General features: G+C 40.9%; 1 protein-coding gene across 6 annotated transcripts in view; it reads right to left on the reverse strand.

Moving 5' to 3' along the window:
* Positions 1-10,545: 10,545 nt before the first annotated feature.
* Positions 10,546-25,005, reverse strand: part of MTDH (metadherin) — a 56,908-nt gene continuing 42,448 nt past the window's right edge. For all 6 annotated transcript variants that reach the window (XM_072803820.1, XM_072803818.1, XM_072803816.1 and 3 more), the window contains 4 exons: positions 20,467-20,574; positions 17,111-17,251; positions 14,322-14,478; positions 10,546-13,634 (listed from right to left, as the gene is read on the reverse strand). In XM_072803820.1, the coding sequence (XP_072659921.1) occupies positions 13,564-13,634; positions 14,322-14,478; positions 17,111-17,251; positions 20,467-20,574 (477 nt within the window). In that variant the 3' untranslated portion in view covers positions 10,546-13,563. The remainder of the gene's footprint in view (positions 13,635-14,321; positions 14,479-17,110; positions 17,252-20,466; positions 20,575-25,005) is intronic.

Below are 25,005 nucleotides of genomic sequence, written 5' to 3' on the forward strand. Positions count from 1 at the left end.
ACCCTAACCCTAAACCCGAACCCTAATCCGAACCCTAACCCAAACCCTAACCTGAACCCTCACCCAAACCAGAACCCTGACCTGAACCCTAACCCCAAACCCTAACCCGAACCCTAACCCTGAACCTTAACCCTACATCTACTCCTGTACCTAATCCAACTCTATCGTGATTCTAATCTTAACCCTACCTCAAACCTTTCCCTTCCCTACCCCTGTCCCAGGCGTACTCTACAGTCCATTTCCATTGCACCCCCTTATCTCTCATGTTCCGTTTTGCGTGAGGCTAGTTGAAAGCCTGGGTACATCCCTACTGCATATACTTGTATACCTACCCTATATACCCCACTGTAGAGATAGGATCCTCTTCCCATATGTGAGAGGAGAGATGAATGGTACCCACTGGGAGGGTTGGTTCTCAGCCTGAGGCCCACAGCCTTTCCACTGCCCAGGCTCATCCGCTGGGCTGAAAGTTTCTACTTTCCTCAGGGAAGGGGCCAGTGGAGAGCTGTACTCAAGGAGCTGAGGTGTCCCAGAGGCCCTCCAGCACTTGGTACCGCCCCTCCACACCTTCTGTGGGGATCTAACTTCCCATGTATCTAACTCCCTTATGTGAGGGGCTTGTTGAAACCCACATTCAAGAACCCCTCATTTCTCAGATTTAAGTATTTCGCATTACCATTGCGCCCCCACCCCGAGGCGTCTGAGAACATGCACAAAGCACCTACCAGAGAATCAATGTTCCATGAATTCTAGCTATTACCATGAATGAGATGTAATGTTCATGGTTATGGAATCAACTCAAAACCCATCCTACCCTGAGTAGATGTTTTGCCCAATGGCTCTTTTGTTCTAAGAACAATCGAATGTGTGGTGTACTCTTAAGGGGTCTAAATTCTAAATTGTGTGTGTGTGTTTTTTTAAGATTTCTTTATTTATTTTAGAGAAAGAGAGAGAGAGCAAACACATGCGCAGGAGGTGGGAGAGGGACAGAAGGGGGACATTCTTCAATTCGACTCCTCGCTGAGCCAAAACCAAGAGTCAGCTGTTCGACCAAGTGAGCCACTCTGGGGTCCCTGAATTGTGTTTTTAAAAGTATTTTTGCTATCATCACTATTTCTCTCTGTTTCAAAATTGGTACGTGGAGGAAGTGTGATGCATTTTTCCTAAGGCAAGGTCTGGACAGTTTTAATACTACTCAAATTAACAGAGACTGGGTTAAATATTAGGAAATTCGATTTCCTATTACAAACATGCAATGAGTATAAACAACTTCCTACAACATGACATGCACTTGAGATAAGAGGAGTTGGGATATAATTAGATCGTTCTCATCCTCTGCCCAGCCCCCTTCTCAGGTGGCAAGAGGGGACTGTGAAGAGGCGTGCTCATCTTGCAGGGAGGTTGAGGAGGAACTGCCTTATGATGCTCATTGAAAGCCTCGGTGCGGGGTTTGGTCGGATGTGCTGAGTCCCATCACCTTTACCTTTGTGCTCTATGAGACAGTATGATTGGCTGAGAGCTAGTGTGTTTTGTTAGTTTGCAAAAAATACCACCACCTCACAATTTATGTGATTTATGGGACGAAATATTTTGGAGTCCACACATCCATCGATACTTTACTACACAGCATTGAAGTTAAAAGCTGTATAATATGTGATCACTAAAGTTCTCAGAAAGAGAGCTTCTTGCAAATAAAATATTTAAATTTACGATGATAATATACAGAGTAATATACCTTTTCCAGGACTCTTACACCAAACTGACTACTGTTTATATTGTTGATGTCTTCAAGCCATGTGACTCGTAATGACCTCCAGCCTCTCATCCTCATCTGGGGCTGGGGCAATGCTTTCCACCCCAGAGTCTAACATAACAGTTCAAAGATTCTCAATCATTTCTCAAGGACGTTGTTGTCAGGATCTCATCCTCTTGATTTTCATCACGGCTGTCTTAAGGATGTATTTAGTTATTACTGTGGTAAGAACACAATATGGGATCTAACCCTCTGGACAGAAGTTTTTAAGCATTTTATTTTTAAGTAATCTCTATGCCCAGTGTGAGGCTCGAACTCATGACCCCAAGGTCAAAAGCTGCTGCTCCACAGGCTGAGCCAGCCGGGCACCCCTGGACCCCTGAATGAATTTTTAAGTACACAGTGCAGTGCTGTGGAGCATGGGCGCAAGGCTGCACAGCAGACCTTGCCTCACTAAAGCTTGGTCCTCCAACAGCAACTTCTCCTTTCCCCCAGCCCCGGGCAACCACCGTCCCGCCCTTGTTTCTATGAGTTCCTGCAGGTGGGTTCAGGCGTGTTCGGGCTTCTCTGGGGGGCAGCACTGAAGCCAACAGCGCATGCACTTACCCCGAGAGGCACCTGCGTTGCTGAGCGTACCTCCTGTGCGCGCATTACCCGGACGCACTGGCCTCGCCGCAGCTCCCCGTGGGTGCGTTGGAGAGGATGCTCAGGACCTAACATTCACTTCAGTTATTCTGACTCGATCGAACTCAGGTGATAAACCCAACCAACTGTCCGCGAGGGCATTTATGGTCTGTTAGGCATCAGCAGAATCTCATATGCAAATCAGAGCTTACCTTGGTCTAAAGCCTTACCTTGACCTAATTTACCTTAAAAAGACACATGATTTTCAGCAGAACTTGAAGTTGTTTGCGAAGAGGTCTTTATCTTGAAAGCTTTGCTTTTTGGAAATGTAAAATGGTACATCCACTTTGGAAAAAGAGTTTAGCAGTTTCTTAGTAAAACTAAGTAAGTCGTGAGCATACAATGTAGTGATTTCCTTCCAGCCGTTGTCACAGAGGGACAGAAACATGCGTCCACACAGGAAGGTGGACACAAATGCTCACTCACAGGAGCCGCAACCTGGAGAGCAAGCCCACTGCCCCTTGGCGGACGAACAGTTCAGCGGCCTTGGTGCGTGCGATCCCCGGGATGCTAGGCAGCAACAACAGTGGCAGGAAAAGGAATGAACTTTCGATACAAGAACTTGATTGATCTCAAGGGGATTATGCTCAGTGGAGAAGGCCATGCCTCGAAGGTACATACCATGTGATTCCGTTTATATAACATTTTTAAAAAAGATTTTATTTATTTATTCCTGAGAGACAGAGAGAGAGAGAGAGAGAGGGAGAGAGAAGCAGAGACACAGGCAGAGGGAGAAGCAGGCTCCATGCGGGGAGACGTGGGACTCGATCCCGGGATCCCAGGATCATGACCTGAGCTGAAGGCAGATGCTCAAGCACTGAGTCCCCCAGATGTCCCTATGCAATATTTTTGGAATGACAACATTATAAAGAACAGAGCACATGTTGCCATGGGGGGGCAGGGCTGGTGCCAGGAGGGCATGTGTGGTTATACAGGGCAGCGCAGGGGCCCCGTGGTGAGGGGCTGTTGCGCGCCTTCACTGCTGCTCACTGCTGCTCGCTGCATGAACCTACGTGTGATAAAGTTGCACAGTAATAACCACACACAGAGGAGGGCACCTGACTCCAAGGGAATCTGAATAGTGTGGTGGATCGTATCAACATCTGTTTGCAGCTTGCAATATTGTTATCACAGTTTTGCAGGATGCTGTCTTTGAGGGAAACTGGATAAAGGGTTCTGTGTTATTTCTTACGACTGCCTGTGAACCTGGTCTGGAATGGAGTGAGTACCCTGTGAACAGGCCAGGGCCGTGAAGAGGACGCTCCGTGGCGCGTGTTAGCGATGAAGACTAAGGAGATAAGGGAAAGATTACAGGAGATGCCATTGAACTGATCTTGAAGTGATTGCCTCTGGCTCTTTAAATACAACAGAGCACAACACACCACAACACGATACGACACAATATACCATGACACGACACAACTCAACACAACACGACACGACATGACACATGATACAACACAACACAACACACCATGACACGACACAGGAGGACACAATATAAAACGACACGACATGACACGATATGACATGACACAAGACATGACATGATACGACACGACAGGACAAGACACGACACAGCATGACACAACACGAAACAATATGACAGGACACAACACGACACAAGACATGACATGACACAACACGATATGATACAAGATACGACATATGACATGACACAACACATGACACAACACATGATACGACACGACACGACACGACATGATATAAGACAATACGATAGAACTGAATTAGAAATTTAGTTCCTCACTTGCAATGGCCACATGCTAGGTCCCCGCTAACCCCGCGTGCCAGCGGCCACACAGATATAGGACATTTCTGTCACCGAGAAGGTTGTGCCGGCCTGGAAGGTGGCTCCGTGGGGATAGGGAAGACCACTCGGGGAGGAGGCAGCAAGGACCGCCGGGAGGGCCTGAGGACAGGCCAGCCGTGGGCGACACCGCGGGGAAGGGAATTGGGAGAGTCTGAGGTTCAGGGGTTGGACCGCAGCACCTTTCTTTTCGTGGTTGAACGAATAGTCCCCGGTGACCCCGGGAGATCGGTGGGCAGGGGTTTCCTTCGCCTGCCCTCCAGCTGCCAGCGGGCTCTGCCCCAGGGCGTCCCGGGCCCTGGGCCGTTCCCCAGTCTCACCAATACAAGCAAATGCATTAGGAATGGGGGACACACTTGGCGCTTTTGGCATCGTCCCCTGGAACCCAGCGCTTCTGGTGGTGGCCTCCTGGGGGCCAGCCTGTCACCTCCTCCAGCTCCTCCTCCCTTCGAAAATAGCAGCCGGATGGATGGGCTGGGGGTGACAGTGCTGTGTTCAAGTCACCATCTTGTGGTGGCTTCAGATTCCTCCTGAAGGTTGTCTTGTCTCTTTTCTTTCTTTTCTTTTCTTTTCTTTTCTTTTCTTTTCTTTTCTTTTCTTTTCTTTTCTTTTCTTTTCTTTTCTTTTCTTTTTTCTTTTCTTTTCTTTTCTTTTCTTTTTTTTCTTTTCTTTTTTCTTTTCTTTTTCTTTTCTTTTTTCTTTTCTTTCTTTCTTTTCTCTTTTTCTTTTCTTTTCTTTCTTTTCTTTTTTTTCTTTTCTTTCTTTTCTTTTATCTTTTCTTTTTTTTCTTCTTTTCTTTCTTTTCTTTTCTTTCTTTTCTTTTTTTTCTTCTTTTCTCTTTCTTTTCTTTTCCTCTTTTCCTTTCCTTTTCTTTTTTACTTTTTTCTTTTCTTTTTTAAAGGACTATTTATTTGAGAGAGAGCAAGAGAGCATGTGCGTGCACGTGAGCACAAACAAGAGGAGGGGCAAAGGGAGAGGGAGGACCGACCCCCACATCGAGTAGAGAGCTCGATGCCGGGCTGGATGCAGGGGCTCCTTCCCAGGACCCGGGACCATGACCAAAGGCAGATGCTTAACTGACTGAGCCACCCAGGGGCCTCTCCTCCTGGAAGTCTTTAAACCTGCCCCAAGGTGGGCAGCGGCAGGCAGCCGGGGCCGGAGGACCGGAGGTCAGTCAGGAGCACTTGCTGGCAAAACTGCTTGGAGTCAAGGATGCCCTCGGTACCTGCCAGCCCCATTGTCTTCTTTAGCTGTCACGTTGAATGTGACAGCCCATCTGCCACTTCCGGCCTTACCGCCGGTTGCTCCGATCTGCGTTAAGGCCCAGCCAAGGGAGCAGCATGGCCCATATTGGAGCTTAGAGTCTCAGCCAAAGTGTGTCTTTGGCTTTTCTTTCCTGCAGCATCCTCGGTTCCATTTCCCTTTGCTTCCTGCCTCAAAGGACCCATAAGATGCCCCCCTTCTAACAAGATGAGAAGACACTGTCTTGGTCCCATTCTGCAGCTCTCAGAACACTTCTGATGTCTCGTATCCCCAAAATCAATACTTACCAATACTTTGAGTTGATGGATTTGCTCATGTGATGCTATCTGTAATTTCTTTTAAAAGATGTTGAAAAGCCTTTACCTGTATCCACATTATATAGGAATTGGTCCATGTTTTCTTTAGTACTTGAACAGTTTGGTTTCTTATGTTTGGGTTACTGGTCCACTGGGGTTTATTCTGTGCCTGGGGTTTGGTTTGTCTATTTGTGTGTCGGTATCACAAATACAGACGTCTTGGCGTCTGTTACAGTACCTGGGAGGGCTAGTTTCTCTTCCTACTCTTCTTTTTCAGTGTTTTCTTATTCTTTTTTTTTTCATGCAAAATATTTTTTCATGCAAAATATTTATTTTTTGCATGAACTTCAGTATCAACTTGTCCAGCTTGTTAGGGTCACCTATAATTTTTAACTTTAAAAATGGCACCTGATTGCTCTCCTAAAGGGCTCTAGTAATATATGCTGCTAGTTGCAGTAAATGAAAACGCTATCTTCTCTGTATCCCCATTAGCAATTGGCTCTTTTTAATTCTTGCCAGTCCAATAGTTACAAAGTGAGACAGTCATTCTTACTTTAAATTTTCCTGGCATGCATTTTTGAATACGTTTGATTTTAATTTTGTATTTGCTTACTCATGAATTATATACTTATTCTTCCCCTTTGCTGCTGTTTTCTTTTTTTCCTCTTTTGTCAACTGTTTTTATGTTTTATAGGTATGAGTTCATAATCTGTAAATTTTACTGCACATTTTAAAACTCCATCTGACTAGTCACTTTGTATATGCTATCTTTTACCATACAAAATTTTCTAATTTTTACATGGTTAGCCACATAGTACAGCCATTGAGCTTTGATAAAGGTACAAAAGCAATTCAGTGGAAGGATAGTCTTTTCAATAATTACTGCTGGAGCAACTGGAAATCCATAGGCAAATAAAATAATAAAATAAAAGGCACTGAGTGAATATATATGGAATTGTTGAATCACTATATTGTACACTTGAAACTAATATAACACTATAGATTAACTACACTGGGATTTAAAAAATTTCACATATTCTACAATGATTACTCAGAGTGAATTACAGATTTGAATGTAAAACATATAACTAAAAATTTTAGAAGAAAACAGGAGTCTTCAGTAGCTAGAGCTAGGCAAAGAGTTCTTAGACGTGACCCCAGAGACATGGCCCATGAAAGTCAATAAATTGGACTACATCAAAATTTAAAATGCCCACTCTTCTGTAAACAGCCCTATTAAGAAAATGAAATGACAAGCAATAGATTGCAAAAAAATATTTGCAAATCATGTACCCGGCAAAGGATTTTTCTTCTGGAAAATATGAAGGACTCTCAAAATTCGGTAGTCAAAACACACCACTGAACCAGAAAATGAGCAAAACATCAACAGACATTTCACCAAAGAAGATGCATGGGCGGCAAATGAGCAAGTGAAGAGACTATGAGCCATCAGGGAAGTGCACGTGACAACCACGCATAGACGTGGACTTGCTGCTGCTCTCCCGGCGCTCCAGGCTTCTCCTCTTGTTCACAATTACCCGCTTACTTGTCCTCAAGGTTGGGAAGACGAGGAGCTGATTTGTCGTGGTGCTTTGTGATTTGCATCCCTGCCCCCTACGCGGAGCCTTGAACCTTGGAGGTGCTCAGACCCGGGGAGGAAAGCGCTGCTTGTTGACGGCTAACCTAGGAACACAGGCGACCCGTGTCGACACCAGGCGGTTAAGCACACCTTCTTTATAAAATGGGCGACACATTTGGCAAGGGTCCGTTGATTTATCTGCTCATCGAAAAGATGTTTTTTGAGCAGTTGAGGCTTGTAGTTCTAGGGGCCAAAGTGAGCTACACAGACACGGTGTCTACTCAGTGCTGTGTCTACAACAAATAAATCCCTGCTGGCAGATCTGAGCCTTGCTGGGCTCACCTTTTCTCCTTCAGGTGTGTTTAGTGTTATCCTTTTCATTTCTCAGGTTATTTTCTGTCCTTAAAGACTTTAGTTTTCATTTAGTCTTGTATCTTTCTTGAAATATTTATTTCTTCATACGATGCTTCTAGTTGTAATATAATTGGATTTTTCCCCATTTTTTTTCTAGATTCTGATTCTAGTTCAGAAAACTCTATTAGTTTTTGTATGTCTGCTGCTTGAGTATATTCTCTTCCTAGAGATCATAGCTTTTTATTAAAAATCTCTTGAGCTTGGGACGCCTGGGTGGCTCAGCGGTTGAAGGTCTGCTCTCAGCTCAGGGTGTGACCCTTGGGGTCCTGGGATCAAGTCCCACGTTGGGGTCCCTGCACGGAGCCTGCTTCTCCCTCTGCCTGTGTCTCTTGTGAATAAATAAAATCTTAAAAAAAAAAATCTCTTGAGCTCTGTAGGTGTACAATCAGGAAAAAATAAGTTCTCTTATGACGTTAAGCCAATTTTAAAATTTTATTATCTGTTAATATCACTCCAAAGCAATCTAGGCTAGCAGGTAACTCTGCTTTGCTCTGATTTCAATTGAGAGGACTTCAGCATTTCCCCTATTTTAAATTTTTTTGTTTAAATCTAAATTGGGAATGGCTATTGGATTTTATAAAATGTTTCTTCAGCACGGTCATGATCATAGGCCTCTTCTGCTTTAAGTTTGTGCTGACATAGGTTAATAGGTATCGGCCCACACTTGTATCTTTGTTTTACTGTTGATAAATTACCAGGTTTTGTTGGCTAATCTCAGAAATGCCCCCAGGCTTTTGGCATTTGGGTGTCCCCCTTTCTACTTCTGGCACTAAGGCAGGTTTTCTTCCGTCGCGCATTATTATGATCATTTTGATTTTGATGAGAAATGGGAATAGCTGTCAATTTCTCCAGGTGATCCTATATTTTAAAATTATTATATAGTTTCAAAGAGAAAGAAATCATTCATAATTACACTCTCTTTAAAAGTTACTCACAGCTCCTGCTGTTTGGCCACAAACCCCCTTGTGTTTGTCCGTCTGCAACCCCTCAACAAACTTGACAAGGAATCCTCGCCCTCAGCAGGCCACTTGCTGCTCTTCTGAATCCTGGGGCTGGGGGCGGGGATTCCCATAGGGCCTCACTACCCTCCTTCCTCACGGGAAGGCTGCCCTGTGCACTACACAGCTCTGGGGGCACCATTCACTCTCAGCCGTTGTGCCTACGTAAATTTATTACAATTTCCCAGCGGATGGCAGTGGACTGGCCCGAAGGGGGCGCCAGGAAGGCCGGGACTCCCTTCCGAGACTGGCTAAGTTACCTGGAACCCGCAGCTAGTTTGGGGCAGGGAAAAAGACCCGTGCAAGCCTGGGGGCCTGAGAGCAGCGGTCTTCATCCACGCCTTTCCCCCTTGATCCTGTTAGTGAACAACAGTGGAAGTCAGGCTCACCCCCAACATCCCCTCGGCTGATAATGTTCTATTTCTTAAGCAGAATGGTGGTTTCAGAGGCGTTCACTTTATTATGCTTTATAGTTTATGTACATGTTACATATATTCGTTCTGAATGCTTTGATACAATAAATAAAGGAAAGCACACATATACAAATAAGAATATCATTCTCATGGGGAAGATTTTGAATCTGCTGAAATTTTTCTCCAATTAGCCTTGTCACCAATCTCAGTAATGTAACTATTATGAGTTAGCAAGCATGTCACAATGCACCCCATCTTGATGCTAGAGTTAGAAATTATTCTTCCGTTAAAGCATTTAGAAAAAACAGTGATGTATTTTATTTTTAATTACTTTATACACCAGGGTAATTTTTCTATTGACACTTGTTATAGTTGCAACATAGGCATGATAGCAGGCTGCTCAGTCTCTCTCAGCCTGTCTTTGCAATTTAAAGCAGTCGAGTGGCAGGAATTTCTTACAGAAAGCTATTACATAGAAGTTTGAACATTACTAGCTACTACTCTTGAGTGGTACCCAAGAGATTTCAAAATTTTAGTTGGAAAAACTAAAACCCAACCTTAAAAGTGATGCTTGGGTGCAGGACAAACGCAGTGCACGTCCAGCCCCGTGACGGCGACTGCTAGCTGTGCTTCCTCAGTTATGAATCCTGAAATGTTAATTGGCCCGTGACAGCCGGAATAAAGACGATTATTTCCTGTTCTCTTTGTAGCTAGTGGGATCAAGTTTGAGTTGATGAGCCTATGTGGTGCTAACTTGTAAGAAGTGTTCCTAAAGGAAGAGGGCAGAAATGCTGACAGGTTTCTAGCTGTGCAGCTGCCTGCAACTTTGATGCGGAAGCCACATACTGAGTAATGGGGGGGGGGACCAATGTCGAGGGAACCTGGGTTCCCGACCCCGCAGCGCTACAGCAGCCGTGGACTGCCTTCCGGACTTTTACACGCACAAGAAACAAAGTTCTATCTTGTTTAAGTCACTATTGTTTGGGGACATAGCCAAAAGTAATAAATAGTGCCAGATTTGAGTCTCAGTTCCTTAACTTAAAAACCCGATGCAAGTCATATACTGAACCTGGTGGCAGTTACAGCTACTGCTAAGATGGAAGCAGTTTCCCATAGAGAACATCATGTGTCCCAACGGCTATTTTACAGGGTGCTTAACTCCAAACATTTGACTTCCCACTAGTAAAGCCTCCAAGTGCACCCAGGCTTTTCGAAAGAAGCATCAAGAACATCAAAAAGTAATTGCCCTTAGGCTAGCTGCTTCGGATGCAAAATGACTGAAATCCCTTCCCATAAGAGAACTGTAACGAGCAATTAAACAAAAAAATGGTTTGTTTTATTTACAAAACTCAATGCATTTTACAAATAACATATTTGCATTCCCTAAGCCTTTTGGAAAGTAATTCCAGTTTGTGCAATGAGTTCACAGAAGAAAGTCTTAAGACATCTCTTAGACATCTTAAACCTAATTAATTCTCAATTTTGAAAGATATTTCACACTATGTTAATAGAGGACTGTTTTTAAATTCAGAAAACTAAACTCTGTAGTTAAATGTTGCCTTTCCATTATCTTTAACCCAAATACAAACTGGATTAGCCTGTGAAATAATTCCGTTAGATCTGGATAAATTATTTCCACTGCCCCCCACCCCCCTTCCCATGCATGCACAAAGTAAACATGGTAAATTACATTAATGACATTTTATTTCACTTTTTTTTTTTTTTTTTTTTTTTTTTTACTCTCTCAACTATTGTTTTTGCTCAATCTGGGGTACAGATAGGTAGGATTCCAGTCTGGGGAAATCCCAAGCCCCTCTACAGAATAGGGAACGACGGGTCAGGGTCGGGGGGATCTCTACATAGGAGGCCTCGTTTGCTAATCAGAACAAGGTTTCCCTTCAGGTCTCAGGACACCTAAAGGGATCAGCTACCACCCTCCTAACAGTCTGGGAAGCATCTAATCCAAGCCTCCAAAAGACAACAGGCTCCTCTCTTTCTCCTCCTCCCTGAATCACTACCTTCATTTTAGTTCCTTCTGAGGTTGATGATGGAGAACAGTTCCTGTGTTCACATTCCAGAAACTGGCAGTGCCATACAAAAATCTTCTGGAACAGGTAAAGAGCAACAAACAATGATACTTTAATTGTGCAAGAGTTTTCATCTCATGCATATGAAAGAAAATAATACTTTTATCACTCGTAGCTGCCATCTCTCAAAAACATAAAATCCACGTCCTGGCTCTTGAGCTGGAGAGGAGAGACAGAGGCATCTCCACTCCAGGTCCACCCGTTTAGCAATGCACTTCTTCATCTCCACACTAGATCTCTCCTCGAAAGACAGTGTCTCTCACGCCCGCTGTCGGTGGCTGTATGGGAGACGCTAAGCTGGAGAAATAAAGTCCAACACCTGACACGGCCAACAAAATCCTAAGCTAAAGAAATGGTGAGGTAGAGTTGAGAGAGTTCAATTTTCTGAGCATAGATCTTTTGGCACATTCTAAAAACTTATACAGACTCCTCAAATCCTCCTCTGGGACACCTTTACAAAGTGCTGGCAACTTAGGAACCCTCGGATCTATTTAAGAAACATCTATGCAAAGCTAACAGAAGAAAGTCATCTGAAGAAATGAATTCCTGGCAGGTGAGCTTATTTTACCCCAATATTGAAGCAAATAAAAACAATGCTATCCATTTGCTGAATTTATTTAAAGAAATCAATTTAGAAATATCATAGAATGAAACGAGACTTCTGACATGTAAACACACTGCCGTATTCCTGAAACAGATGTTAACACCTGATAGAAGCTAATAATCCTCGGCAGGAAAGCTGTCCGTTAGTAAGGCCGGTCTTCAGCAGTTACTAAAACCATTTTGCTTCTTCAGCTTTCCTGGTGTGACAATGCAATACTATCAAACCACAATCAGATATAATAAAGGACAAGATTGGATGGACAGGTCAGTACCATTGGTTACAGCTGTTAAACAGTTTCATTCTTGGCGCCACGTAAAAACAAGCCAATCACATCAAATAAATCATGGCTTTTTTTTTCTTTATCACAATTCACTAAGTGATGTTAATTATGGTCCTTGTCAAACACGTTTGGTAAAGGCTATTTACAGTGTACATGGCTGAGCATGCACTATTTATAGTTACAAAGATACCTGCCAGTTTATTACAATAGAATTACACAGTGCCTGAAAATGGTGAAACATCTCACACGTCATTTAAATCAATAGTCTCAAGCAGAAAACGTTCCTTATTTGACCACGATTGCAATAATTACATGAAAATTCTTATAAAAACACGAATCCCCCTCAAGAAATTGATGCATATTCTACGCACTATAGGTTAAGGCAGTAAAAAAATGTATTCCTGATAACTGGAGGTCTTGACAATGTCAATTAAAGCTGTCTGACTCTAGTTTTTCATTCTCCATCACATACTCAAAGTTCTGTCTGTATGACTAATTTGTGAGATTTCATTTTTAAAGTTGAAGTATTAGCAATGCAGAAGAGTCGATGCTGGAAAAAAGAAACTGCTAGGGAAAAGGAAAAATGTTAACGTGGATTTTGCTTGAAAGTTTTCAAATTCTAAACAAGAGCATTATTTGTGAGTCTGAACCTTACAAGTATAAAACAAATACATATAGTTTACCTTTCTTAATTTAAAATATACTGAACTTTGAACAATTCAAGTAATGTAAGACTATCAAAAATAACTTCGTAAGCCATACAAGCCATCAACTGCATGTTCAATGTTTTAATTAAGAACTTTTTAAAAACTGTAAACTAAACCAGGAGTTTAGTTAACAAATGATAAATGACCTTTATTTGCACTTGTGATTCCTTTAATACAAACGGCTACCAACATAGATGTAGGAGATGGCAGATTATGCATTTGATCAAAGCACTTGGATTTAAGCATAAACAGCCTCAGATGGTCTAAGCTCCGTGCAGAAGACTGCCCACTTGCAGACAGCCCCCTCTCCTCAGAACCCTGGATTCCTCAGCTGCAGAGGCGACAGGGACAAGCTGTTGTAAACAGGGCACTGCTGTAAAACCAGGATATATTCTTAAATTAAGATCATTCTTGTTCAGTTGAAAAGACTCTCCCCACGTGTCTTCCAGCACTGGAGTATATTCTGCTGACCTCTTGATTTCATAAATTAACTTTCCTTTGATTCCATTTTTACGGTGGTTGTGTTCACAGTTTTGTTTTAAAAATTGGTTTAAATTTATATAAAACTCTGTACATGTTCACAAATTATTGCATAAACAGCATAATCTTCCAGACAGTGTTTGCAAACACATGTCCAATTCAGGAAAAATATATTCACGTTTCCCGTCTGGCTTTTTTCTTCTTTTTTATTTGTTTGGGAGATTCCCAGTTAGTTTCAGACTTGGCTAAAGGGGGGGAAAAAAAAAGAAAAAGAAAAAGAAAAAGAAAAAAAAAGAAAGAAAAAACAGGAGTAAATACTCCAATGTCTCAAAAATACAAAAGTAGCATTAATGAAAACATGTTTTGAAATCCACTAATAATGCTTCAACCTTTAAGTTTTCAAGTTTCAGTGACAAGTTTTTAGATTATTCTATGGCTGCCTTCCTCTTTTCCTTTGAATCCCAATGTATTACTTAGTTTAATCACATGGAAGATATTTCACTGATTCTGATCTAGAAAACCCATCATTTAATATGGCTCAATCTAAGTAATAAAAGTGATAATGGGCAAAATGGACCCTGAAGGTAGCTGAAGGGACAAAAGGAGGGAAAAGGGGGCAAAGAACAATTCATAGTCCCAAGAACATGTGCACGGAAAACAAGCGGGACCAGACAGACGGACAGGCAAGCATCGAGTCCTCCGCTGTCACCGGCCACCCCTCTTGCTTGGAGTGGTGTCAGCCCACTGGCCCTCAGAGCTGAGGTCCACAAGGTTCCAAGGAGTCTATCTAGCCTTTGCAAAGGAAGGGAGGGTTGCCCTACTAATCCATCAGACTTCTAAGATCAGAAGTCTACTATTTCAGACTTCTAAGATATTAACACTTATAAAGTGTATGAGAACATAGAAAAAAATAAAAAATGAGGATTACTTACTCTGTGAAGGAGGCACACTATTTTGCTTAGTATTGGACTTGGATTTATCTGTCTCTTGTAATATCGGTGGCACTTGGGAAGAGCTCTTGTCAGAATCACTTTTTGATAAAATAACGGATGGCTCGGTAGAAATAGCAGGTGGAAGAGTCTTGATAGGCTATTTTGGAATAAAATTATTTTAGGTTCTTTTATAAAAAGTTTCAGATAAAATTAAGTATCAGAGTAATACCAAGAGGCTGTTTAGGAATACGTAAATACACCAAGACGGTTTCCAAATAATTATCGGCAGAAACACAACTCATGCCTGCCCTCTAGCAGCATAACCAAGTAAATCTTTACCTACAATATCCATCAATAAAGGTCAAGAAAAAAAATGGATGAAAAGTATTAAAATTACAAGATGTTTACTGAAGCTCAAATAAGAGTGAATAATTCCATTTCCATGAGCTTTTATGTTCTTCTTTTGCATTACAAATATATTTTATATGTTCTAGTGATTCAATGTTCTGTCCACTTTTCACCATCTCTCAATTCCTCAAAACTTTTTCAAATGAAAGACAAGAAGAAAATGGCTAATTTCTGAACTTCCAGTGGGTGACATTCCCTCCTCTGTTTCTTGAGAGGTAACTCAAACAGGGCAGCAAGCACTTCCATTTCCTACCCACGGAAAAAGATGGCATCAGACAAAAGCAGACTGTAGCTACTAGTCCTATCCATTAAAGGAAGCAATAATCCAAATTTTCCAGTTCTATCCAGTCTGGTAGTGAAATTGTAAGGCTGAGGGCCTAGACTCAGACCTTGCCTCTCCTCTCCAACCTGGGAGCAGAAAGGGGGCAAGTCAACTGATTTGCCTAAGTGAGGCCTAACTGAATGGGTGGTTAGGAGAGGTAAGGATGGAAGCTCCAGTATTTGGAGTGCCCTGAGGCTGTACCAGAGGAGGAGGAGATCCATTCATCCTTTGGTGTTACTTATCAACATGATGTGAATACGGGAACAGGGCAGGTGACATCTCTCCTGCCCCTAGTTCTTCCAGGCTCTGTGGATGTTAAGAAAGCTCAACTGAGGGGCGCCTGGGAGGGGCACCTGGGCTACGTAGTTGGTTAAGCATCCGACTCTTGGCTTCAGCTCAGGTCATGGATTTGTGATTGTGGAATTGAGCCCCACATCAGGCTCTGTGCTCAGTGCACAGTCTGCTTCAGATTCTCTTTCCCTCTCATTCACTCACTCAAATAATTAATTAATTAAAATTTTAAAAAAGCTCAAAGGAAAAGGAAACCGGAGGAAGCTCTGTACATGCAGGTAATTACTTGGATTCCCTCCTATTTCACATATGCATTTGTCTTGCTCAGTTCAGCTTTCTTAATGTTCTCTATATTTACTTCATACTCAAAAGTTTTAGTATTTATTTCCAGTATTCTCCTCTCTATTGTCTCACTTAATTTATGTTAAATCCCAGAAGAACAGAAATAGTTTACCAGATGGCTTCTGAAAATGACTTCCTAATAAGTAAAACATCAAAATGTCAAATGACCCTTTGCAGCCCTACTATTAAATCTATGCTTGTACTGAGATCACATCCTTTCATCTCAAAAGGGAATTTTTCTCTTAGGGAATTAAAAGCATCAAATCCCAATAGGAAGTATTTAAGATTTTATTTTAGCACAAGACCATTACCAATTACTTCTTTTAGTGGTAACTCGGATTCTTTTATTTTATTTTATTTTATTTTAAAATACTTTATTTTTAAGTGAGCTCTAATTCCAGTACGGGACTTCAAGTCACAACCCCAAGATCAAGAGCATATGCTTCACTGACTGGGTCAGCCGGGTGCCCCAGTAACTCAGGTTCCTATCTGAAGCTGTTTCATTAAATATGTATGCTCCACAAAGGCAGAGATGTTTTTTATCTGCTTTGCTCTTGGATATATTCTTAGAACCTCAAATAGTGGGTGGCGTGTAGTAGGTTCTCAATACATTTTTTTGAATGAGCACATAAACGAACCATGCAACTCTAGTAGGATTTCATATATTTCTATATAATTTGCCTTTCTAGAAATCAGATTTTTAAAAACTATGACTTCTTGTGTCACTGGCCTAGACTTTTAAAATGGTCCCTTCTGACATATTAAAATTTTCTACTGAATGGCACATATTTCAAGAACCTGTCACAAGGGGGCCTGGGCGGCTCGGCTCAGTGGCTGAGAGTCTTGCCTCTGGCTCGGGTCATGATCCTGGGTGCTGGGATCAAGCTCCACACATTGGGCTCCCAGCTCAGTGAGGAGCCTGCTTTTTCCTCTGCCTGCTGTTCCCCATGCTTGTGCTCTTTCTCAAATAAATAAATTGTTTAAAAGAAAAAAGGAAAAAAAAAAAAAAAAAAAAAAACGGTCACCAAATTTTAAACAAATGTTACATTTTGAGAAGTTGGACCAGAGTCCTATTATATACTGTGTGCCTGCTTTTAGCAAGATGCAACCAGTTTCATTTCCTCTAAGCAATCTATCCTCTGTATGTTTAGATATTTAATAGGAGAAAATACATTCTTGTGATCCTGGTTTCACCACAGATAGTTATGCAGCTTGGGACAAGGTATTCAACTTCCCCAACTTCATTTATATAATAGATCTTACCTCTCTTGTGGGGCTGTGATGAGGGCTAAATTATTTAGTGTATTTAAAATGCTCAGCACTTTAGTGATTAGTGATGCTTAGCACTTAGTGCTTCAATAAAATACAAGTTATGGCACAATTCTTAAGTCATCAAAATTTTATTACTTAAATATCAAAAAATTACCTGGCTATTTTTGATGAGTGCTTCAGCTGGATCACTAGTGCTTATGGTCTTCAAAGAAAAAGCTTTTTCCTGCTTTGGACGGACTTTAGAGGTATTCACTGGAAGCTCTTCTCTAATCTCTTTTTCTAATTCTTCTGTGTCCTACAGAGAAAAGTAGTCTATTAGATGATACAAATCACTCTTTTTTTACTAATTAAAAATCTATTTGGCTTGTAATATCCAAAAGATAGTCCAAGAAAGTAATTTAACTTCAATAACTGTCCAAATAGCTTAGCAGAGCATATAAAAACAAGCATTCAAAGATTGAAAATACACAAGTTCATCTGGAACAACAGTGATCACTCCTGCTATCCCCAGGGACTTCAATCAATTGGGAATTAAAAACCAATACACTCCCATCCCCAAATGCAAACCATTCTAATTTACTAAACCAACTCAAACAAAATAAACTGTTTTTTTTTTCTTTTAAACAAAGTACACAGTGAATTAGGTGATACTTAAAGCAAGACTTTAGAAATAACATTTCACTTAATGAATTGTTCAATGAACAAAATATTTGTATGTATGCACATTCTGTAGATAACTGAGGCTGACATAGCAGAAAGGACATTGCGGTTTTGGCCTCCTGCAGTCTAGCTGCATATGGTCAAGGACAAATCATTTCATTCCCTGAACCTCAGTTTTCTCAACTATAAAATACAATGTGCCTAGATAATTTCTAAGGTCCTATCTAAGCTGTAACATTTCCATTCTTAGGCCTGCAGACTTTAAAAAGGAGTTCCAACAAAGTAATTCTTTTTTTTAAAATTTAATTTAATTTAATTTATGATAGTCACGGAGAGAGAGAGAGAGAGAGAGAGAGAGAGAGACAGGCAGAGGGAGAAGCAGGCTCCATGCACTGGGAGCCCGACGTGGGATTCGATCCCGGGTCTCCAAGATCGCGCCCTGGGCCAAAGGCAGGCGCCAAACTGCTGTGCCACCCAGGGATCCCCAACAAGGTAATTCTAAAGCACATTACATGCTTGGGTGTGTGAAATAAATATGAACGAGAATATATCGAACAGGACTATCACTGTTAATTGTATTGTTTTTTAGTGTACACGTACATACAAACAACTGGCCAGGATTATCTTGAAAGTTTTCTGCCAATACTGGTAATTCATAAAACTTGTTCAGGATGGTAGTGGGTTTAGACAGCAAAACAAATTTTGTTGTGATTTTAAGTTAAATGAATAGCTTTGGAAGTATGTATGTAAGATTTGCAATCTGTACAAAATTAATGTGAACACATCAGTTAGTTCTATCCTAAGCTATACTCTTTTCTTTTTAAAAAAATATTTTATTTTGACGGAGAGAGAGAGAGCATGAGCAGGGGAAGCAAGCAGCAGGCAGAAGGAGAGGGAGTAGCAGGCTCCCCGCAGGGCAAGGAGCCCGACATGGGGCTCGATCCCAGGACCCTGGGATCATGACCTGAGCTGAAGGCAGACGTTTAACCAACTGGGCCACGCAGGTGCCCCTCTAAGCTGTACTCTAACAGTAAAGACGCCCACCAACCACGTACACACAAGTAAAATGGACAAATTCCCAAATGTATTATAGGTAGATTACTATGTTCTATATACTTGGCACAGAATTTCATGATGTCTCATTTAATTTTCAAAGCAACCTATGCAGTTAAGTCACTTTTGCAAAGTAAAACAAAAACTACTAGTTTAGTAAATGGCAAAACTGAAATTTGAATACAGATCTGACTCTAAATCCTGTATACTTACTCCTTGTGATTTATTTAAAAGATTTATTGACCTTGGGGTGGAGGGAGGGAGGGAGGGGAAGAGGGAGACAGTCTCAAGCAGACTCAGCGCACAGTGTGGAACCCCATGTGGGGCTCCATCTCACGACCCTGAGGTCATGACTCAAGCTGAAACCATGAATCGGACACCTAACCGACTGTGACACCTAGGTGTCCCATACTCACTATTATTTTTAAAAACAGATCAAAGGAGTATCAGAATACCAAAAGAACTTTCACAAGTTAACGACCTCTGCCAGTAAGTTGAACTTTACAGATTACATCTACTGCACAAAATTTCTTCTAAAAGGAACTCATCTAATTCACAAACCAGAAAATCACAAAAGTCCAGGAAAGTCTGGCTTAAAAGAGTTCAGACAGTATTATCAAGCTGTCAATAACATTTTTCATTAGCTCACTCAGCTAACAAGAGAAGCACCTCTATTACATAGTTTTAGTTTTTCATATCCATTGATCTCAGTTGCGTTAACCTTAATACCCAACCACTACTTGTGAGAAAAAACTAATACTGAAAATGGATTGGTGTCATTTATGATGGGCTGTGCTTCCCTTAACAAAAATGAATGCAACGCATATTTCCTTTAAAAAAGCCTTATGCAGCAACTTTTCCCAAAGAAAACAATAAACAGGAAAATTATTATGTGGGCTATCCTCTATAGAAACTCTGGCTATGTCCTACATTTATTTACTAACTTATTTTTTAAAAGATTTTATTTAGTTGACAGGGAGGGGAGAGCACAAGCAGGGAGGGGGCGGGGGAGATGCAGGCTCCCTGCTGAGCAAGGAGCCGCACATGGGCCGACTGCAGAACCGTGAAATGACCTGAGCTGAAGGCAGACACTCAAAGGACTGAGACACCCAGGTGCCCCTATCTCCCACATTTAGAGGAATAAGAACAACTAGCCGCATGTTGTAAGTAAGGAGTAAGATTTCCGTAATTTGTAATGTAATGGTTATAGAAACCCATGCATACTTCTAGTAATCTAGTATGTTTGAAATTAAAATAGCTTTGCTTTCACCCATATTATAATCTAAAAATTTTCCTAATAGGAGAGACCATGAAAAAAGAAGGAAAATGTAGGAATGACATAAACAAAGCTCCTGTCAGAAGCCAAACAAGCAGAAAATACTAAGTGAAACAGAGCAAACTCAGAGTGGATGACACTTCACTCATGATGCACACGGTTGTTCTAATTGAACTAAACTTCTAACTTGCTAATAAATTCCAGTTATTCAAAAGACATTCTGTGAGAAACACTGTTATCTCCTTTTCCATTTCACCTTAATATAAACCAAAATGTATCTTATTTTATTTTTAGTAACTTTTGGTTTTACATCTTTGGTTATGATTTTTTTAGAACAACAGTTTTTATTACAGTAGGATATAGAAGATCTTTAAAACATTCTGTGACTTTTCCAATACAAGTAAACCTGCTATCTCCTATTATGTCTTTTATTTCTACATATTCTTAGTATCTGCATATTAGCCTTTCACATTTCAGCAGTAGGTGCTTAATGAATGACGTCTGTTGTTCTGATACCCTACCTGTGCAGGAGAGTTATCTTCACTTTGCTTCTTCTTTTTCTTTTTTTTCTTTTTAGATTTTCCAGTTGGAAGAGCTCCCTCTCCCTTTTCTTTATCATCATCTGAAACCTGATGTTAAAAGCAAAATATTAAAGTGAACCAATTGGTTAAGTTTTCATTATTCAGGAATTATGGAATAATTTCATTCATTAGGCTCGGTCTTTATCTTCTAAATGCTAAGAATTAGTAATGAGTAATGAAATATATCTAAAATTACACATTAAAAAAGAACAAGTACATGGAATTTCCTTCTCCTATGTCTATGACAGACCACTTTTTCTTCTTTTTTTTTTTTTTAAAGATTTTATTAATTTACTCATGAGAGACATAGAGAGAGAGGCAGAGGCAGAGGCAGAGGAAGAAGCAGGCTCCACGCAGGGAGCCCAACGCGGGACTCAATCCCGGGACTCTGGGATCACGCCCCGAGCCCAAGGCAGACGCCTAACCACTGAGCTACCCAGGCGTCTCTCTTTTTTTTTTACATCTATCATCCCCTCCACGATAAATTACTAGAGCTGTGCAAACCTTGGTTTTTAAAAACTCACTGGTTAGGTCATTCTGTTTTATTTCATAGTTTAAATGCAGAACTATGTGCAGTAAAACAGAATCCTACCCTGTTAAAGAGAATGACAAGCTACTGAATGGGAGAAAATATTTGCAAACCATATATTCAACAAAGGACTTATGTATCTAAGACTATATAAAGAACACTCAAAATTCAATAGTAAACAATCCAATTAGAAAATGTGCAAGATATGAACAGATATTTCACGAAAGAGGACAGACAGATGGCAAAGCACATGCAGAGATAGATGTTCAATATCATTCATCATTAGGGAAATGCAATTAAAATCACAATGAGTTCACTAGACACTTATCTGCATCTAAAATAAAAAATAGTGACAAGCAAGAGCTGGCAAGGATTCAGAGAAATACGATCATTTATTTATTGTAAGTGGGAATGGGAAGTGATACAGCCACTCTGAAAAATAGTTTGACAGTTTCTTAATATGCTAAATATGTAACTATTTACAACCCAAGGATTATACTCCTAGGCATTTATCCCACAAAAATACTTATGTTCGCACAAAAACTTGTACACAAATGTATATGGCAGCTTTATTCATGGCAGCCCCAAGCTAAAAACAGTCCTGATGTCCTTCACCAGGAGAATGGTTTAACAATCTGAAGCAGATCCACACTGTGACTACTCAAAAGTAAAAAAGAGCCAACTAATGAATGCATACAACGACCTGGATGAGTCTCTAGAGAATTATGCTGAGTGAAAAAAAAAAAAAAAAAAAAAAAACAGTATGAAAAGGTTACATGCTGTATTATTCGATTCATAGAAAATTCTTGAAATGACAGAATTATAGAGATGGAAACAGACTACTGGTTGCCAGGCATTACCATGGGGCTCGTGACAGGAGGAAGAGTGGCCGTAACAAAGGGCAACATGAGGGATTCTTGCAGGATGGGAATGTCTTCTATATCTTGATGCAGTAATGGCAACTCCCTAGTTGTGATACTGTACTGCAGTTTTTCAAGATGTTACCACTGGGGGACACTGGGTGAAGAGTCCAGGGATCTCTCTGTATCATTTCTCACAAATGCTTTTCACTCTACAGTTATCTCAAGATAAAAGGCTTAATTTAAAAAACAGAGTGAGACGGAATGTCACTGAAAATAACATCCCATATGACAAAAATAGTGACTTAGGACTTAAATTAATATTCATAGTATCCCTTCACACAAAGCATATTGTTGACTTTTCTATGACAAAGTGCTTTTTGTTTCTCCATGATAGGCAAGATTCCTACTCTACCCTTATAGGAAGAGATGATGGGGTAACTACTACTTCTCTGCTCAGCAGAACAGTCATTAGGATGATTCTGGAGGTCTCACGAACCACCAACTAGTTCACAGAAATTACTAGTAGATGGAAAAAACAAAATCCTACACAAACTTAGCTAAGAGATGTCCGGTACAAATTGGATGCCAGTTGTGGAGAAACTTCCACAGAAGTTTTTTTTAAAAGATTTTTTTTAAAGATTTCATTTCTTTATTCAGAGAGACACAGAGAGAGAAGCAGGCTCCATGCAGGGAGCCCAATGTGGGACTCGATCCCAGGACCCCGGGGTCATAAGCTGAGCTGAAGGCAGATGCTCAACCACTGAGTCAGTCAGGTGCCCCTCCACTGAAGTTTTCACATAAGCTCATAATGACTGAAATACGTGGAAAAAAAAAAAAATGCATCCTATGGGGGATATTCAGGTCACAAGGACTCTGGTCATTCTGCTTCTCAGCCAATTATAATCCAATCATAAGAGAAATTTCCTCATGGCAAAACACTATTTTTTGTTCATGGGGAAAAGGCTGAAATCAATTCCATAACATCTTTTAACTCATATCAAATTGACATTTTGCCAAATTTATTTTAGATCATTAAATGTAAAAGACATTACTCATAAAATTCCTTTACACCCCCCCTTCCCAGTCCACACCACCTTCCCTAGGGGTAAACCACTAATTACCAAGAACTTTTTTGTCTATCCAACTAAGTTTTTTAAATAAATTCTGGGGTGTCCACGCATATAAAATTTACATAAATGGTATCATACTGTATCTTTCTGCAAACCTGTCCATCATTCAGCATGTTTCTGAGTCTATTCATGTTGATATCAATGTAACTTATTTCATAAATTTCTAACTTCTAACATGTGATTGTACAAACCCATCACATTTTACTTCTCCATTCCTCCAAGGTGTCCCATTTTTTCTAAGAAAAATGAAAGACAATCTTGGAGTATACTCAGAACACGAACTGCTGTACGTGACAGTCTTTACTCCATTCAGTGGTTCTACTGTCTAATTCTGATCATCAGGCACCAGGAAGTTTCAGGTAGAGAAACAGATTTTTGGTTGCACATTCATTAAACATTCAACAAATACCAGAATGATTACTGTGTGTTACGGGACTGTACCAGGAAGCTTTTCTATCCTAACAGGGTTTATTTTTAGAGCAATTTTAGGTTCACAGCAAAGCTGAGCAGGAGGCAGAGATGTCCATGTGCTCCCCACCCCTGCCATGCTCCCTCCCCAGAGTGGTACAGGTGTTACAACTGATGAGCCTACACGGACACAGGATTATCACCCAAAGCCCCTACAGTTTACCTTAGGGTCGTACATTCTACAGCTTTGGAACAAAATGTATAATGACATCCATTCACCATGCTACAGTGTCTATATAGTTTTACTGCTCTAAAACGCCCTACACTCTGCCCATTTATCCCTCTCTCTTCCTAACCCCTCAACCTTCGTATCACCTATTAACTGTCCCCCTCTACATTTATTTACACCTTTAGTATAAGTCCCATGGCCACCTATTCCTTTCTCTGGTCTCTATAGATCGGAGGTAATACCATCCTAACTGGATCAAAGGCCAGCCGACAATCCACTCACGCCTAAGGCTCCCCCACCTCTACTGTCAGGATCTTACTCTATGAGCCAAATCTCTCATTTATGTCTAACTTTTACTTGATTTTAGATCCCTTTTCTCTGTGTCTACAGATACATTAAATCACGGGTTGACGAACTCCAAACCTGCCCTGATGCCAGTTTTTGTAAAGAAGGTTCACTTCCTTACTGCTGATGGTTGCTTTTGCACTACCGTATGGAACTTTAAAGTTTACCCTGGGCTAAAGTCTCTATAGCAAAACTCAAACAACCCTCAACAAAACCCTTCCTGATACTACCACCTCACCTTCATTTCCATCCAAACTTAGTTAAAAGAAAAAAAACAAAACTTCTCAACCTACAGCAACATGGTTTTGAGTCTAGGATCTCTAACAAAGCTACTCTTAATCAGCAGAGCGCAAGCAGCACGCTTCTGTCACCCAGCGCTCTCTTCCTTCAGTCTTTCGTGGGCTTTTGTTTCCTCCTTAAAAGCTGGTGGTTTCCCAGATTCCATGTTCATTCCACTGCTCTTTTCAACTCTAGATTTTTCCTACATATTTCACCTACTCTCAAGGTGCTGAACCACCGTATACTAGGAACTTCCAAACAGATCTTTCTCCCTAAGCTTTAACCTGGCACAAAACCAACTTTTCTCAGGCATTTAACATATTCCAGATGGAGCCAATCATCCTTCCCCCAATTAACTAGCCTTTGGTCCTACATTTTCTCTGTTGGGAGCACCACTTCTACCTTCCCCAGTAACCCAAGCAAAAATCCTGGAAGTCATTTTGATGACTCTTCCTCCATTCAACTCTAACCACATGCTCTGTTGATTTTATTTCAACGTATTTTTCAAGTCTATTCAGTATTCCACCTACCATTCTTAGGAGTGACTGTCCTGGACTACTAAGCAACCTCTAACCTGGTCTTCCCGCCTCTATTCACATGTGCCTCTGCTCCTTTTCCTACCTACGTGGGCTGCCGGTGTAGCCCACGTCGAAAAAAACATTTTAGCTTAAAATCCTTCCATTACTTATTGGATAA

Source organism: Canis lupus, chromosome 28 (genome assembly GCF_048164855.1).
Source record: "Canis lupus baileyi chromosome 28, mCanLup2.hap1, whole genome shotgun sequence".
In the NCBI taxonomy this organism is placed as follows: Eukaryota; Metazoa; Chordata; class Mammalia; order Carnivora; family Canidae; genus Canis; species Canis lupus.